Source organism: Phyllostomus discolor, chromosome 13 (genome assembly GCF_004126475.2).
Source record: "Phyllostomus discolor isolate MPI-MPIP mPhyDis1 chromosome 13, mPhyDis1.pri.v3, whole genome shotgun sequence".
Taxonomy (NCBI): Eukaryota; Metazoa; Chordata; class Mammalia; order Chiroptera; family Phyllostomidae; genus Phyllostomus; species Phyllostomus discolor.
In genome coordinates this window covers 62,652,140-62,670,389 of record NC_040915.2, presented here as the reverse complement: position 1 = coordinate 62,670,389, position 18,250 = coordinate 62,652,140, and the positions used below count along the sequence as shown (strand labels likewise).

Below are 18,250 nucleotides of genomic sequence, written 5' to 3'. Positions count from 1 at the left end.
CTTTCTAGGCACTCACGGCCCATCTGCTGATAGCGCTTTTGAGAGTTCTCCTGGCCCACTGCGTCCTGCTGCTCACCCACTGCCTTGGAATCACCCCCTCTGACTGCCGCCTCCTCCTTCCTCCTCCCCTGCCTGCCAGAGGACCAACAGGGCTGTTCCCAACAGCCACATGGAGCTGGTAAACTGCCTGTCAGAAGGATCAAGCTCTTCAGTGAGTCAAGCTTCCAACCTCACTCCGTGTGGCATCTAACAAGAGTACAAGAAAATGTCACAGGCTGACAGGCCTGGCCAAAAGCAGGTCAGAGTAACATGCCAAGAAATGTGGCGATGACTGCAGCAGCTTGGGCAAGGGCTATGGGGACAAGACCTGGCACCCTATGGACTGGCCCACAACCCGCTGACCAACAGTGAGAATCTGCTGCCCTGGCCCCCACGCCTGGCACAGAGGCAAGCGGATGAAAGGCAGGGCAGGCCATCAAGCTCACAGAGGCCATGGGGAGAGGAGGCAAGAAGGGCCTGAGGGCCACTGACAAGGCCTCATTGTCACTGCCAGCTCAGATGGACAAGGTCCCAGCAGGGCGACTGGCAGACCTCAGTACTGCTGGGGGTGGTCATGCACTCCTCTCCAGACCCCACCTGGCTGCCCACCGCACCCCGCCCAGGGGCTAACGGCATCGCAAACTGGCTGCCACCACCCACCCAGTGCCTACCAGCACCACCTCCTCCAGCGTTTGCACCAAGGGCTTCTCCCTTCCCTTTCCTCCCAGCCCACCCATTCTCGCACGCCCGCTGCACGCTCATCAGCCCACCCAGTTCAGCCTCTTTGTCCCCAAGCCCAAGGCTCCACACCTGCTGCCACACCAGCAGCTGCTGGGGCCCAGCAGGACCTATGGTTGTGGTTCCCACTCCCAGGTCACCCAGAAACACTGTCATCTAGAAATTTTCCAACTGTGCACCTCCAGCAAGAGCCCTCACTCCGGTCAGCTGTGAGCTGCCACATCATCCTCCACAAAGCATGGGTGCATCGCGTCATCACACAGGCAGGATTTGGTTGCCTATGGTCCCCACGACTGGCTGTGCAGGTCCCTCCTCACCAAGGGGTGGTATCCCCAGCCTGCTTGCTGTAGCCCATCTTTCCTGGGGGGTGGAGTCTTGTGCACAAGCTCTGCAAATGGGCCGAATACCTTCCTAGGACTGTGACCCAGGAGGCTGAGGCTCTCAGGTGAGCACACAGGGCCCAACTCCCTCCAAACATCTGGGGCCAGACTGGTCCGGCCCCCTTCCACCCCTGGGCAGCACCTGCCACGACTCACCCTCCTGACATGGCAGGTAATGCTCTCACCAGTTTCCTTGGCATTCTCTTGTACCTGCATGTCTTGTCCCCCCCACCCACCACGTCTATGAACCACCGATCTGGATACTGAATCTGGGCCTCTGCTGCACCAACCTGCAGCGCAGTTAGTGTGGTGCGGGCAGGCATGCCCTGCGTGCTCCAGGAGCCACAGATGTTTTCTCCCAGTCCGTCCCCTGCACCGCAGCCTTGCCTGTGACATTGCCTATCAGAATGTCTTGTTATTGCCCTGGCCAGGTAGCTCAGTTGGTTAGAGCATCGTCCCAATATATCGAGGCTATGGATTCGATCCCTGGCAAGGGCACATACAGGACTCAACCAATGAACGCATAAATAAGTGGAACAACAAATCAATGTTCCTCTGTCTCTCTAAAATTAATAAATAATAAAAGGATCTGGTTTATTTTGAAGTCTACTATTTTATAGTGAATCTTCCCATCTTTCCTGTACAGTGGTCGCCCTTCCTGTCCCCAGGCAAGATCCCCTTTCTTGACACCCTAGCCCGGTTGTATTTCAATTTAGTTCTCAGATGTGCACAGGGTCTGCCCAAGTGGGTGGTATGAGGGATGGGCTCCCGTGCTTTCCCGTCTCCAGGGCATCCAGTCCATCCAACCTCATGGCACCTGCACACCCAATCACACAGCCCCTCAGGGCCCTGCATGAGTCACCAGGCCTCTCAGCACTCTGGTGTCTGGAGGGCAAGTCTCCCTTTTGACCACTCACAGTCTTCCAAAACTCTGAGGGAGCGTGCGATACCCCACCCCTGCCGGCCACACCAGTGCCGCTGCCCACGAAACAACACAGGCGAGGAAGCTGCAGCCTAGAACCGAAAGCATGTCCATGCACAGTGGCACCTGGTCTGCAGGACACTAGTGGACACGAGGGAGACATCTGTGTGCTGGCAATGGTCTCTGCACCCTCCCACAGACAGTGACTGAGAGGCTGGGCTCGGTGCCCCATCCACGGAGCTAGACACTCGCAACATAGGTGGTTCTGACGTCAGGGAAGTAAGATGGATCGTCCACTGTCCAAAGCTGCCCCTGAGAAGCAAGTGGACAGACCCACCCTCCTTCCCCACTGGCTTTGAGATGTTTCCCTGGGTGGGGGGATGGGTTGAAACAGAAAAGTCCAGAAGGTGAGGCTGTTCACAGAAAAGTAGACAAGTACAGACTCAGCCCTGGGTCAAAATGCCTCAAAACAGGGACCAAGGACCGCTGGGCTGTTGTGAGTACCGCACAACCACACCACCCACCTGAGCTGGTGTCAAAGCCACACCTGACCACTGGGGCAGAGGGGCAAGGGGTACCTGTGCCCTCAACAGGATCACTTCCGTTTGTCAACTAAAAAGGCACACAGGGCATGCAGGCGGTGGGGAGATGCCAGGTCAGGATGCAGCAGTGAACGGCAGGGGTGGTATTTTCACCACACAGAGCCAGGGGGCCCAGACGCTCAGGAAAGTGAGGCTCCCTATTCACATCAAAGCAGTGTCCTGTGCCCTGGCTGGTGTGGCTCAGGGGGTTGAGTGCTGGCCCATGAACCAAAAGGCTACCAGTTCGATTTCTAGTCAGGGCACGTGCCTGGTTTGCGGGCCAGGTCCCCAGTTGAGAAGCAACCAATAAATGTTCCTCTCCTTCTCTTTCTCCCTCCCTTCCCCTCTCTCTAAAAAATAAATAAAGTCTTTAATAAAAAAAAAAAATCAGTGTCCTACCCAGCTGCCCGTGCTAAGACTCTGGACAGAGGTTAACTGGTCCCTAGAGTCAGGTCCCATTTCATTACGCCAAGCACTTTACACATTTGGAAATACATTTGTGAGTCTAGCCAGTCTGTCCATCCAGGGTCAAGGAGCCGTGCAGAGCAGCACGGGATCCCTCGGGCCTCACACAGGAGGGCTGCAGAGCCAGGCACCTCCTCCTCACCCTGCACGTGGTCCCCACCCTGTAACAGCTCCCAGGGGCGGAGATGGAAAGCCTGAGCTGCTCTTTTCACATGACGCCTGAAGTCCTCCCAGCGGCTGCCAGAGAGGTAAACACACATGGGAACACAGTGTCGCCTGCTGTTCCGGGCCTTGGCTAAGAAAGCCCTGACGTCGGTAAATATCCTGAGCAGCTGGCCCACTGCAGTGCTCCACCCTCCGACTGCTCAGCCACGGAAGACTCCTCAATCCCTGTTTTGCCGTTCTGACTGTTAAGTGGCATTTCACCATGACAGATTCTCTATAGTGATACTCTCTCCTAAGATCTCTGAGATGTTTTAGGAATAACTAGTTCAGCCTCACACCTAGTGTCATTGTCCCTTCACAGTTCAAAGGAGCAGCACAAACGAGGGGGCAATACTGAGAATTAAGGAAAGCTGCCATCACGAGGCAGCCCCTGCACCTCGGCCCCTCCTGGCAGGAACACTCAGCTCCCCTACACGCCAGCCCGTCTTCACGGTGGCCCCTGCAAGCTGCATGTTAACAAAGGGGGAGGGGCCACCTTCCCACGAACCCATGAAAAGGGGATGAAAACAAGCACCTAAAGCTGGCATGGCACAGAAGACCTCACAGGATGAGCCCTGCGTGGTGGCAGTCACCAAGAGATGGGGATCGGCCTTTGGTACTTTGAAGTGCGCACATATTATTTTTGCAATAGGAAAGGAAGTTGAGAGAGAAAGAAAAAAGCTGCACAGAAAACCTGAGAGGGCAGCCCAGTGGTTCTGGCAGATCTTATTTTCGTGGAACCCATCAGGAACCCAGAAATGCCAGGCTCTGCAGTGCTGTCCTCACACGCAGACCGACGTGTCCGCAAAGGGTGGGCCCTGTTCTCACACATCCAGAGCATCAGTGTCAGTGTGGCCTGACCTCTAGAAGCCTCCCAGTCTCCCTCCCTCGTCTCTCCAGACAGGCTCTGGGGTCCCCTCACCTCGTCGCCACAGTAGGCCTCAGCAGCACCACCTGTAATGCCTTCAGAGAGCCTGCCCGCTCATCTGGAGGCCAAGTCCAAGCACACAGCACGTGGTTACACCCACGGGGAAACATAACCAAAATGACAGCCTTCACATAATGACAAAGGAAACATGAGGCAATCATAACAGCTCAGGGGCTGGCCAGCCAGGCAGAAGGGATGGCCCGTTGCTTTCGTTCAGAGAAGGACTGTCGTCACCACACATCGGAGCAGGCAGTGGCCTTGTCTGAAGGGCCTCCAGCATGTGGACACATTGTAACACAAAGCTACAGGACTGGGGTAAATGGTTGGGGGCCTGTGGGTGGGATCACCAGAGCAATCCACTCTGCCTCTCGGGAACACTGGGATCCTCAAGAGGGGGTTCAAAGGAGGCTAGAGGCTCTGCTGTGTCCATCTGCCAACACAACACAGCCATCCTCTCCAGTTGCCACCACTCCCCCTGACAGGTCACCTGATGCAGGGAGGCTCCTGGGAGAGAGACCCAGAAGGAGCAGAGGCACTAGGAGCCAGCCCTGGCTCTGAGTGACCTTGGGAACACCATTTACCCTTCAGCCTGAGTTTTCTTCACTGTGAACAGTGTTTGGCCAATGAACGCTTGCCCCAGAAGTTTGCCCAGGGGACTAACGGTTCCCAGAGGACCACCAAGCAAGTGTGAGAAAGCAATTCCAAAGCACTACCAGCTGGAGACACTCCTTGTAGCTGTCCCGTCATATCTGCCTCAGGGAAGAGGGCACTGAGCCCAGACAGCAGCAGCAAAACAGTGGTCAGCAAGTCTGGAGCAGGAGGACAAGTCAGGCCTGTACCGAGCATGTGACATATTTGCAAAAGAATGATGGCCTGAGGCTCAGGGACTGGTCCAAGGGCAGAAGGTTCCCCTCTACCTGTGGCCCAGAATGAAGCCTGGAAGCATGGAAGGCGCTGGGGTGAGGGAAGGGGTCTCAAAGGCTAGTAAATGGGCCAGAGCTTGCCCTGGGGGCAGCCCTACCCAGCCCCCACCCCTGATGCCCTGGAGGGAGGGTTTCACCACCTGAGTCACCCCAGGAAGGTCTTCTCCAGGCATAGGAATAACCCAGCATTTGCTGCCTACTCAGACATAGATTAGCTATCACCCCGCTGCACCTGCAGCAGGACCAGGGAGGCAGCAGCGTGACTCAGGGTTCCATTGGTGACCGACACCGTGACCCACCCACCCCGCAGCCACCACGCAACTCCCAGCACCGCCAGTCTCTACTTCCCTGCAGTGAGACCAGCCCTGCCTGCCAGTGGGCTCCCCCCACCAACCGCCCAATCCGGGAGGGCAGGGATCACTAGAAACGCCTTCCAGTAACGCGTGGGGACCTCAGTCGCCCGGGGTTGGTTTGGTCTCCCGGGACACGGCCGCTAGATTTCCAATTCACGCCTCAAAAAGCGGAAACTGAGGCAGGGGGAGGTGGGACCCTGCCTCTCCCCTCCCGCGCCTCCAGAGCCCCGCGCCTCCAGAGCCCCGGACCCCCGAGCCGGGGCCAGCCCCGCTGGGAGCTGAGTCCACCAGCCGAGGCAGCCAGCCGCGCACTCACCGCCTCCGCCGCCGCCGACTTCCGGGTGCCGCGCCCGCGCACCGCCGCTACCGCCCAGGTCCCGCCCCTAGTGCCGTCTGCTTGCTCGCTATTGGGTTTACTGGGCTGGGGCGGAGCAGCGCTCTATAACCTGGGGTACGGTTGGCTACCAGTGTTGTCGCTCGGGGGCTGCAGCCCTCCCGGCGCCCCGCCCCCCGGGCTGCGCCAAGCCTCAGGGCTGAGCTGGTGTCGGGGGTCCTGTGACCCCCACGGCCGTCTCAGCCTTCTCCGGACCCCGGCCCTGGGGACTGTCGCGGGAGGTCGCAGCGCCCCCGAGTTCATGCCTTCGAGACCCGTCAGTGCCGCACCCTAAGCTCCCCACGGTCACCTACCCACCCGGAGGCCCTCGCTTCGCTGGAAGCACTAAAGGGATGTTCACTTCCGGACCCGCCCCTCAGGTTGGGTCCTTGTCTCCCTGAGACCATCCAATCTGGGCCTCTGAACCTGGTCGCCCTCTCCACTGCAAGCCTGATACCCTGACATCCCTGCCATATTCAGCACAGACCCTGGACCAGGCATTCCAGCCCCATCCAGCCACCATAGCCTTTGAGCCCACCTGGAGGCTGTGTTTCAGGTCCAGGCCCCAAGGATGAAGGGCTGGCCCACCACTATCTGTAATAGGTGAATCAGTGAGCAAGTGGCCAGGAAAGGGCACTGACTGGGGCCTTCCCAGCTGGACAGAGACATTCACTGGGCTCTCTGTCCCCACTGTCTGGGGCCTTAGTGTAGGGAAAGTGGAGAATTAGAGGCCCAGGGTGGCTTGCTCCAAAGTGGGTACCATGCAAACTATGACAAGAAGGACAGTTATAGTAAGGATAATAACAGTGTGCTAAGCACTCTAAACCTTGTGTTTCAGTACACAGATTTCACTCATGCTATTTTACAGATGCAAACACCAGGACTCAGAGCAGTTATGTGGCATGCTTGAAGTTAAAAAAAAAAAAAAAAGTGGCAAGTGGCAATGGCTAGATTAGCTCCACAGCCTGGCGTTGAAGACTTTGATCCTGACTCAGAATACTGAAGCCCTGTGGAAGACTGGAGCTCAGAAAGGGGAAGGGCGTGGCTTGTAATCAGCAAAGGCAAGAGTCAAACCCAAAGCTGCAGGACACCCCCGAAGACCCGTAGCACACCACTCTTTCACCATCTCATCTGTGTTCCTCCCGGAACGCAACAGAAGCCCTTTGCAGACATGGGAACAGAGGACTTCAGATGCCAAAGGACTCATGGCCAGCAGGTGGCAGACCCAGCAAGACACACAGTCTTCCTTCCTGTTCTGTTACCACTGACTCCAGTCTGGATGACATTTGGTGCTAGGAAGCAGGGAAAACCAATCAGATGGGTTGAGGGGGGCATCTGAGCCCTGGGGTCTCAAGGCTGCAAGGGGCTCACTGCCATCCCATTGCCTCAGACAAGGGAGCTCACTCCCTTGTATGGTCATGCTTTTGGTGTCTGAATATCTGCAACTGTTGGAAAGTTCTTCCTGACATCCAGCTGAAGCCTTTTCCTCCCTGTAGCTTTCCTCATGTGCTCCAGGGATATCCCTACAGAGTGGGCCATCGGCTGAATCGAAAGAGTAGGAGATAGGGAGGAGCATGGGTCCTGGTCCCTGTGGCAGAGAGCAAGTAGAAGACGACATCTCTCCTGCTCTGTGACATTCTGACCCCCACCTGCAGCCTGGGTCATGGTGGGCCACTGCCAGACAGTGGCAGAGCCTTCTTGGAAATGTCATTGCCCACCCTGATCCTCTGAAGGTGCTGGCGATCTGGTTCAGGGGCAGACGGGTTTCTGGAACACTGTCAGGAATTAGGGGGAGAGAGGTGACTGCTTGGGCTGACTTAGATGTACAATCTCATCTGAGGTTGTCTAGTCCCTGTTGCCACCAGTGGCAAGTGTGTGGGGAAGGGGTGATGCTGGACCACAAGGTCACTGCAAGAAGAGGGGATCCAGGAGGACCAGGGTCCAATCCCCTTGGGGAGATCTAATCCAGGCCAGAGTGTCACTGATGGTGTGGTTCCATGGGACAAGAGCTGTCCTGATACATGGGGCCTTTGTGTTCCAGAGAAGGACATTTCATTCTGCCTGCCCAGAGCTTTAAGCAATGTCCCTATACCAAGGCGCCAAATGGCCATCACTCAAGTGCCAACTCCAGTTGATTGGTGATGGCTGCTTGGCTCTGAAAGGCTGCTAGGATCAGTTTGATTTGTATGCCAAAGCACATGGGGACCCAGTGGTGGTACCAGTGGTGAGCTCTAGCCCCAAGGCATTTCCCTTTCTTTGTTCTGACCAAGAAACTATTGGGTGAACACTCTGGCCCCTGACATGGTGAATAAGACATGAATGCCTGGTTCCCCCATTAGCAGTGCTGTGGGCAGTGTGCCTCCCTGGGTGGCTCTGGGGAATACGGTGAGCTGAGGGTCTGGTCATCTCCAGACACAACCAGGACAGGAAAAGCTTAGGACCAAGAATGAGCCAGGATAACTGGTCAATGGGCCATTTCGGGAACCCTCCGAAATCATCCCCATGGGCAGCATCCCTACTGATGCCAACCACACCACGAAGGTAAGTGGAGTTGGCCTAGAATTATAGTCCCATTCATGGTCACATGTATGCCATGTGTCGTTGCAGGGACCAAGTGGCTGCTCTTCACCTGGCAGGGGAAATACAACCTTTGCTGAACTCAGCCTGGGTAGTTGAACCCCACGATGTTCCTCTGTGACCCCAGGGAAGGGTGGAGGAAATGGGACACCAGGAAGGGGGTGATAAAGGCACAAATTCTTCCTCTCCAGGCCCAGATCTATGGCGGGGGGATGAGAAATGTGAGGGAGGGTGGTGCCCTGCAGGTTGGTGTCTGTGGATTCAGGCCTGATGGTAGATGGAAACCCTTGTTCACCAAGGGGTCCCTTCCTACCCTTGAAACCCTGCAGGCCCTCACCCGCCACAGCCTCCCTGAGCCAAGGCCGCACCCCGCCTCTGCTGTGGGAACCCTGGGGCTATGAGGGTGAGGGAGCCCAGGCCCAGGTATCAGAAGGATTAGGTTTGAGTCCCAGTGACCTAAAGCAAGTGAAACACTCTCTGAGTCTCAGATTCCCATCTGCAAAATGGGATGAGAGCAGAACTCTCCCTCGCGGTTTGTGTGAGGAATACAATTTGATGTGGAAAGGAGGACGGTGCGCGCAGCGCCAGGCGAACAGCAGATGCTAGTGAAAGATACCTGCGAAGTGGGGGCGGGGGGGAGGTTATGATAGGGACAACGCGGCCAGAGTCATGGGAAGAGGCGTTAGTTCTGCCAGACCCCGCTGGGGGCCGGGCGGTCCCGGGATGTCCTCGAAGGCGGCAGGGAGGGAAGGCCGCCGCCGCAGCAGCAGCGGTCCTGGCAGGTGCCGGGCCTCCGCCGCTGTATAAGGGGGCCGGTGTCGGTCGAGACAGACACCCATGTGGCCCAATGGCAAGCTGGTGTCTCCCCGAGCCCAGCCAATCGATGCCGGTTGCCAGGCCGCGCTGGGTCTCCCGACCAATGGGAAAATTTAAGGGTGTATGGGGCGGGACAGAGAGCCGAGTCGCTGGCCAGGTCCGCTTTGCGCACGGGCCACTGGAGGGGCGCGAGGGCTGGCCCGGGAGCTGCGCGCTGGGCCCAGGAGGGTCAGTACCCGCACGGGTCTAATCCAGGGCCCCTTGAAAGGCCACCTGCGGCGCGCCCTCGGGTTGCCGCATCCTGAGCGCTCGGGGACCCAGGGACGCCCGTCTGGGGGCGGGGGCCTCGCTGCGGAGCCGCCCACGCCGCGCTCCAGGTAGGCTGGGGCCGGAGGGCGGGTCCGCTGGAAGCCGGAGGTTAGGACTGCAGGTGAGGGCTTCGCAGGGGCCGGGTCGGGGCGGGGTCTTTGGCTTGGAGTCTGGGCGGTGATCTGGGCTGGGTATCGAACGGAGAGCCGCCCCACCCGCACCTCCTCCGCGCCACAGAGCGCTAGACCCTCGACCGGTGGGCCTTTTGTGCGTGGCCTCTGGGCCCTGCCTGACTGCCCTGGGCTCCTGCATCGCGCGACACTAGGCGCCTTGTAACCAGGGCTGTGCAACCACAGAAACTTTCGAACCGCTGGAGGGGCGGTGGGGTCGGGGAACTTTCCTGGGGCGTTTCGCCGCCGGGAAGGGCCGGGCACGGTGGAGCCAAGGGGCTGTCTCTGCACCTTGTGACTTCCGCTGCCTAAAGGACAAGGGAGGGGGGGCTTCCCCGGGGGGGTCCCTCCGCGGTGCCCCGACCTAGGGTCCCTACCTCTCACCCCTACTTTCCCCCGTGCTGCCTCTGTGGAACACCCGGCCCCTAGCGGAACAGTGTCTTCCCCACTCGGAATGCTAGTCAGTCTGGGTTCCCTTGGGGTGTCGCCATGGGTGGGCAGCCTGGGATCCCCAGCCTTCCTTTAATCACTAAATAATTAAATGTTGGGTACTTACAACTCACCGTTTCTAACCTATGCAGAGTGTATCGCTGCGGTTCCCATTCACTTTAGACCCAAACGTGCTTAAAAAAAAGGTTAAGAGAATAACTCACCCAGTGGGGTTTGATCCTTTCTGATAGATTCTTAATATAATTTCAGGTGATTACCCCTTGCTCGTGCCCCCTTCCCTCGTCACCCATGCCACTGTGCAGGGCACACACCAGGTCACGACTTACAAACTCAGGTGCTCAGGGGATGAGCAGCTTAGTACCTGTGGGGGCAACCTGCCTGATAAGGGCAGTGCCAGGGGCACGCTGGGAGCCCTCCACGCTTTCCGCCTCCTTTCCCAGACCCAGGCTGCCACCAGAGATCCGCCTGTCCTGAGCAAGTCCTGCCTGTCCTGTGCTCACTGTGTCTCTAGGATGGTGCTGGACACAGGGACAGTCAGAGCCCTCTGCCCAATGTGCTGGGCCCTGGCCAGTCAGTTTCCGAGCAGGTGGTCCAGGCCTTGGGTGTGGACACAGTGTACGGCTGTGAATCCAGAGGGTGTACTTTCTCCCAGCCTGGCACTATCCCACCCATTGTACCCTGTCTGTGCCCTGCCATCCCCACACGTCTGTGGTCTGCCAGAGTCTAGCACAGAGCTGGGCACAGCTGGGCCTGGGCTGAGAAGGGTCACATGCGTACAGCCAAGCCAGACCCACCCTGCTCTTCCTCACTGGCTTTTCTACAGGACACCCATCTCTGATGACCAAGTCCCCCCTGGGAGAACTGGGTCCAGCCCCCGGCCCTCAGTCCTACTAAGTTAGAGCTGCCCCCACCTCCTGCCACATCTGGACTGCATGGTGCCCCTTCCACAGGTCACCCCTCAGGTCTCTCTCTAGTCCAAGATTCCTCTGCATCTATCTCCATTCCTGTTTTTGTTGCATAAAAATTTATGATGAGTTCATTGTGCCTCCTTTATCCCAAGAGACAGGCTTGGGGGGCATGAGCAGCAGGATCCTTTGCCTCCAAGAGGAGCCAGGAACTAAAGCATAGCTGGGTGGAGGGGCAGCGGAGCAGGGACACCAGGCATGTCAGAGCCTCAGCCAGCCCCTAGCAACTGCCCTTGGCCTGGCCTGGCCTCAGCAGAGAGAGGGAGGAGGCAGAGCTGGGGTAGAGGACCAGGGAAGGAACGTGTGGGTTCTGAGGGCAAGTGGGGTTGTCGGGGTGGGATTAGAGGGACACAAGGGGTTCTGGGAACTTAAGCCTTAAGAGTGGCTCAAGTCAGGGGGAAGTCATCTCTTCCTTTGCTGTCAGCTTCCATCGAGATCAGGACGAGGTCTTGGGCCATTCCTCAGGAGCCCCTGCATTGGAGAGTAACCAGAGGGGGCATACAGGGTCAGGAATCCTTTCATGGGCCTTCCCCACGGGGAGGGTTGCACATCCTAACCTATTCCACAGGCCAGAAGATGAGCCCAGAGCTGGTGGGCAACTACGTCACCTGTACGGTTCCCCCCTTTCCCCTGCCCCCACCTGTGCCAGGCATAGGCCTTCCCCCTGTTCCAGTGGACCCTGAGGGTCCAACAGCCTCTCAAGCAAAGCTGCAGCAAGCTGAGTGAGGCCACCAGAGGGCACCCAGGGCCACCATGGCAGGCAAGACTGGCTCCACCCAGGACCCTTCCTGAGGCACCCCGTAGCAGAGGCTAGAGCTCTGCTTTCTCCAGGTTGCCTGTTCTGGGTGCACAGTTGGAGAGGAGCAAGGATCCCTGGAACAAGGCCCCTTAGTACCCCTCAGAGCCCCTCAACACCTTTGGTGCAGGCGGGGGAGACCAGAGGTCTGGATGGTGGGAGCACCAGCTCGGGCAAACACAGTAAAGGGCCCTGCACCTGCACAGCCCTGAGAGTGAGGACTCCTCAGCTGCCTGCCCAGGCGCCTCCCTGCTTCCATAGGCCAGCCCTGCCATCACCAAGGGGTCCAGGCAAGGACTCCCAGTGAGCCGCTCAGGGAGGGGCTGTGCCTCTCTTTGTCTCAGTGTCCTTGTCTGTGAAACAAAAGGGTGCAGCCAAAGTGGGTGCCTGTTTACCAGGAACCAAGTTACCAGGGTGACCAGCGGCTTGGAAGAGCCCATCAGGGTTCTCCATGGTGCAGCAGGACTCAAGGCTCTGGTGCAAAGCGAGCACCCAGGCAGGCCTGCTGGGCCCTCACCTGAGCTCCCCACCCCCAGTCCCCATGGCCCCAAGCCACCTGCCTGGCCTTCCCAGCCCTAGCCCCACTCTTCTTCTGGACTCCATCTGTGCCCATGGGAGCTGCCTCTTGTTGTCAGTATCTGTGGGTCCATAGCTTGCTTTTCTGGATCTTGCAGGCTGGCCCTTGCAGGCTGGCCTGGGCTCCTGCCTCAAAGATACAGCAGGTCTTCCCAAGGCTGGGGGTGAGTAGGGTCACTCCCTCGGCCCCAGGGCCCTTGGCACAATGTGGTCCTTGTTTTGTTAGGTGATCCTAGAGCCAGCAGACCAGCCCTGAAGGGGTAGTAAGAAGGGCTCCCCACAACAGGTACCCCCCTGCTCTCCCATCACAAATCCCATCACTGGGTCTACCTTCATATCTCATCTGTTAGTCTGTTTGTCCATCTGTCCACTGCCCTAGGACTCCTGTTGGGCTCTGCCTTGCCCTGAAACGAATCAGCACTGCTGTGACAAGGGGCCCCTGGGGATGGAGACCCATGCCTCCTCCATGCCCTCCCATTACTCTGCTTCCACCCTCCACCTCTCGGAAACTCTTCCACAGACCTCTCCCCACCGCAGCCCTGCAGATACCCCCGCGCCACACACACACACACACACCAGTGTCTACTGCTAGCCCTACTCTGCATCTGTGGAGTTCTTGGCCTAGCAGGAGCCCTGTGAAGAGGGAGCACATTCTTCTTGTGGCTGCACATTCCTGGCTCTGTGGGTGGGTTGGGGAGTCCGAGGAGCAGGGAGACCTGAGTTCAAGTGCTGGCCCAGCGCTGCCTTGCCCAGACCCAGCTTCCCCACCTGTGCAGTGGGGTATTGGGCCAATGCAAGGTGTTCAGTGAGCATCTGTGTGATGGTGGTGCCCAGCCAGCACTTCAGGAGGCTTCTCATCAGGACTGATTTTAAAGAGGTACTCAGTTCTCTGGGACAAGATCTGCGTGAACATTTAAGCCCAAGACCGAGGTATCCCAGAAATATCATTCTGAGCAAAAGCTGACCCCAGAGCCTCAGACCACAGGACAGGAGCAGCAGCGCCTGGGCTGTGGGCAGGAGGGCGTCAGTGGGCAGGTGGACTCCTACCCACACCTCCCCTCCCGGGCGCACGTGCTCACGCACATGCATGCATCTGCACACAGGCCCGGCTTGAGTCCCCGCCCTTTCCTGCCTCTGGCCCCAGGGCCCTGACTCCAGCCCCATGATCTCCTCGACCTGAAGCTCCTCCCCTTGAAAAAGGGGCTGTGATGAAGTCCCCAGAGGAAGATTGGACCGAGGCTGCAACAATCTGGAAAACACTGTTGAGCAGAGGAAGAGAGCCCCCATCACCCATATTCCCTAGGAGATGGCCTCCCATCTGGGGCCCAGACCCCCCTCCCTGTCTATGCCACCCTGGTTTTACTTTTCATGACACAGACACTCTCTGGCAAAATCCCCAGGCTCGATACAAGAGGAAAAGTGTCCCCTAGGTTTTTGGCCAAGACAGGAGGCCACGTGGGTCCTCCATCCCCACTTCTGCAGGCATGCGAAGGGCACTTGGCCGTAGCTTTAGCACCTGGGACCCAGGGACTGGGGAGCTGGGCTGGCCTCAAGAAGTCTCAGAAAACGGCCGGTGGCCTATCCCACAATTAGGGGGAACAGGGCAGGAGGAAGAGATACATAGCAGGTCATGACACCCTATGTGGGCCATTTATCACAACAAGGCACACTCAGCCCTCTGGAAGGGGGACGGGTGTCACCACCAGCCCACAACTCAGCAGTCACACTTTAAAAAAAAAAAAACCACTTTATTTTTAGAGACAGGGGAAGGGAGAGAGAAAGAGAGGGAGAGAAACATCAATGTGAGGGAGAAACATCCATCAGTTGCCTCTCATACATGCCCCTGGCTGGAACCCACAACCTATGCCTGTACCCTGACTGGGAATCGAAGCAGTAACCTTTTACTTTATGGGATGATGCCCAACCAACTGAGCCACACCGGTCAGGGCCCAACACTCACACTTTTCAAGAATAGTTAATAGCATTAGAAACACAAGGGACAGTGGTTTTCCAATGCAAACTGCAGATGTGATGGCCCTAGTCATGTGGGTACAAGAGTGCCCACAACTGCTTGTCAGAAGCACCCCGGGATGACCTGGGGGTCAGAGATGACAGTGCCCAGCCAGGAGTCTGACCACAGCTGAAAGAGACAGCCTGGCAGGTGAGCCTCACGAAGTGCCCTCTGGTTTCCCTGCAGGGGCTGCAGTCAGCAGGATGGGTATTGGGACATGCTGATCTCCCCTTGAGACAGGTAGGTGACCTGGGCTCAGCCTGGGGACATCTCCTCACACAGGACAGCAGAATGTCCTGATGGGCTGGGCTAGCGTGGTTCACAGAGGGATGGACCGTGGTTCTGGGTGGTGTGGGCTTCCAGTCAGCCTCTCGTGGGTGGGCACAACCGGCTGGGCTGGACAGGGCTGGACATGGAGACCTCCTGCCATCGCTGCTTGGATTCACTGGTGGCCTGAGTATAGACAGCAGCCACCGTTAGACATCTGGCTTGACGGACTAGCCTGCAGTGGGGCCAGCTCACCGGGGTGTTAGCTGGGCTGCTCTCTGCCTGCCTCAACTGGACCTCTGCCACAGCAGTGTCTGACATTGGCACTGCCCACCCAGCTCTGCTCTTAGCTCAGGGTGGTCCCTGCTGCCAGGGGACACTAAAGCCACTAGTTGGGGACAGGCAATGGGCCCACATGACAGAGCACCAGGAGAAGGGTGCTGAGGCCAAGCAGCAGGCTTTGCCAGGGTCATAAAGTAAATGTTTCAGCTCTGCCGGCCATGAGGTCTGCCACTCACGGCCATCAGCGATGGTCTGCATTGTAGAGTGAAAGCAGCCACAGACGACAAGCCACTGAGTTGTCTGACCGTCCTGCTCACTGCCGGATGACACGTGCTTTGCCCATGGCCTTGAGTGTTCTCCATATTGTGGGTTCTTCTGTGAATCCCAGCTCTGGTGGGACTGGGGCAGGGGACTGGGAAGCGTAGCAGGAGGCTGAGGGGTCCCTGTGTCCCCAAAGGCCCTCTGAATGGTGTGAAGGTGTACCCTGTTGACACCCCAGTCTGCCAGAGCTTGCTGTGGTGGTGGCATTTACAGAGTGGCCATGGCTTGTCAAAATGCCCCCAGTCACCCTTGTCCTTCCAGTGCAGGCTCCCAGCCCCTAGCCCAGCACCACCCCTGCCCTGGCCCTGCTGGGTGCTATCTCCACGGGAGGCTCAGCCGGCCCAGCTCCGTGGGTCCTCCGTGTCACTGAGCATCCAGCATGGAGGGCCTGGCCCAGTCTGTGCTTGGGTGGTGGTGAGAAAGCAGTAGCCACAGACTCAGGAGCCCTCAGGCCTCCAGATGCCTGAGTGTCCTTGGCTGAGGGCTATATGACAGGAGAGGCCTTGGGCACCCGGCTCTTTTCCTGTCTGTTCCCTGGGACTTCAGCTGTGGGAAGCCACCAGCTGGGCTGGTGGGAGCAGGGGATCCACTGCCATCCGGCTGTGTGGGAGGACTAAGGTCCGGCCAAGCATCTCGGGGGCCAGGCTGGTGGGCCATGCGGGGGCTCTGGATTGGGTTAAAGAAGCTCAGGCCGTATCCAGGACTCAGGACATGGCATTTCTTATGGCACAGGTAACAAGGCATTGGGAAGTGAGTGTGGCAGGTGGCGGACCCCCAGCGCCCTTAACTCCTGCTAGGCCACCGTGCCGCAGGTTGGCAGGCCCCCAGACACAGAATGGCCGCTCTGATAACTGGGCCTGCCGGAGGCTGCCTGCCACTCTCGCCCGAGGTCACTGCCCTTGCTTGCACTTTTCCTGCCCCTGTCTTTCCCTTCCTGTCTCCTGCTCCTGGTTTTCTCCCTGTTTCTCTCAGGCCCTCTCTGGGCAGCTCTGCCTCTGCCTGCCTCATGTCTCCTGTCTCCTGTCCCTGTCCTGCCCTTCTTGAGTGTGGCGATTGACTGTTTTTCTCTGCCATAAGGACTAGTGGGACAGGTGGTGGTATTTGTGTCATCTTTGCTCTAAGCTGGGACTCTGTCAAAAACTGGGCAGCAGAACCTGGGCCCTGGTGGAGGGCTCCCTGTTCTGCTGGGCCCTGGAGTAAGGCCCCACCCACATCAAAGGAGGATGAGGCAGGGTCCTTGGGATGAAGTTGGGATAGGGGCTGATAGCAAGCACCCATGTGTCCCCCATACTCACCTTCAGCCATTTAGCACCTGCTCTCTGAGCTTCATGTTGGACACTGGGCATTGGAACCACATTAGGTCCCTCCCCGCCCTGGGGGAGTCCCCAGCCTGGCTGAGGACACAGCAACAGACTGGAAAAAGGAGTGGCCAACTCTGGAATTGCACGATGGTAAGAAATAGCAGGGTGCCGAGAAGGGGCAGCTAGCCCTGACCGGTGTAGCTCAGTTGGTTCGGCTTCGTACCGCAAAGCAAAAGGTCACCAGTTCGATTCGTGGTCAAGGCACAGGTCTGGGTTGCAGGTTCAGTCCCCAGCTGGGGGACGTACGAGAGACAACTAATGGAAGAAGCTTCCCTCTCACATCGATGTTTCTCTCCCTCTCTTTCCCCCTTCCTTCTTCCTCTAAACGTAAGTGAGTAAAACCTTTTTAAAAAAGAAAAGGAAGCCGGAAGGCAGCATGAAGGGTAATGACGATGCCAGGTGTAGGCAAGAGAGGCCCTGGGGACGTGGGTGCTCCCCACCTCAGTCACGCCTGCCCTGATAGTCTCCTCTCGGAACCCACCCTCCCCTCGGCCTTCGCTCGGAGCAGGGCTGCGCTTCTGCGAGCGCTGGCCCCCAGCCGGGGTTCCTTGGGGTTTTGGTGTGTCTCTTAGCCATCGGTAGGAGTCTTTACACATTCAGGCACGAATCCTTCCCTCGTCTGCCTGCCTGCTGCCAGTTTTTTCAGCCTTTTAATTGTTGTTTGTGATGGTTTGCACGGTGCGGAAATGTTTCCCATTTTGTGGTGGAACCTGTTGAATTTTTTCCTCATTTACTTCTTCCATCGTTCTGTGCATCGTCCTCCCTAGTATGTAGCCAGATAAATCCACATTGACGTTTTCCTGCAGGTATTTCTAGTTGGGTGTTTCTATCCATGATTTCATTCATCTAGAATTTGTTTTGACATAAACGTGAGGTGTCTGAACTGTTTCTTTCTTTTCTTCTTGTATTTTATTTTGAGAGGATGTTTATGAAAGCTGGGACAGTGAAACAGGGAAGGGCTTAGGGTAGAAGCAGCAGCAGGAGAGAGCGGAGGCGGGGCTGCTTGGCCCCCTGGAAACGTTAGGGAAAGAGGTGAGCCGAGGGGGCGCTGCTGTCAGCTCCCTGGAGTGTCAGAGAATAGGGGCCTTGGGGACAGGATCTGGGGGTGAGCCCAGGACCAGCTGCTGCTGACCACCGCTGCCTTGGTTGCAAGTCTCGTGGGGTCCTCTAGAGGTGTGGAGACACACGCCTGTGGGGGAAGGAGGGAGGAAAGGGAAGGCATGGGCATGCTTCTGGGGTGGGGGGAGCATGCTGAACTGTTTCTTGACTAATACTTTCTGTCGCCGTAAATTGGAAATATTGCATAATGTGTCCTCGGGTGCGCAGTGTCCCCGGCAGGCACCTGGCCCTTGGCCAGCGCCCACTGGATTGTTAAGAAGATCAGGTCGGGGCCTCCCATGATCAGCCTTTGTCCTCAGAAGTCAGACTTCCTGCGTGTTTACT

At 57.7% G+C, this 18,250-nt stretch overlaps 2 protein-coding genes across 9 annotated transcripts in view; one reads left to right on the top strand and one right to left on the bottom strand.

Moving 5' to 3' along the window:
- TANGO2 (transport and golgi organization 2 homolog) overlaps positions 1-5,939 on the bottom strand; it is a 33,102-nt gene extending 27,163 nt beyond the window's left edge. The window contains exon 1 of the mRNA XM_028528999.2: positions 5,850-5,939. The gene's annotated coding sequence lies outside the window, so the exon portion shown is untranslated. The remainder of the gene's footprint in view (positions 1-5,849) is intronic.
- Positions 5,940-9,407: 3,468 nt separating this feature from the next.
- ARVCF (ARVCF delta catenin family member) overlaps positions 9,408-18,250 on the top strand; it is a 44,981-nt gene continuing 36,138 nt past the window's right edge. For 2 of the 8 annotated variants that reach the window (XM_028527489.2, XM_028527488.2), the window contains exons 1-2: positions 9,477-9,676; positions 14,763-14,816. Coding sequence is in view for 1 of the 8 variants with exons in the window: in XM_036014114.1 (XP_035870007.1) it covers positions 9,423-9,676; positions 12,678-12,729; positions 14,763-14,816 (360 nt within the window). In the remaining 7 variants the exon portion in view is untranslated. Of the gene's footprint in view, positions 9,677-12,677; positions 12,730-14,762; positions 14,817-18,250 lie in introns of those variants that run through there. The other 6 variants (XM_036014115.1, XM_028527487.2, XM_036014113.1 and 3 more) reach the window with 4 other exon arrangements.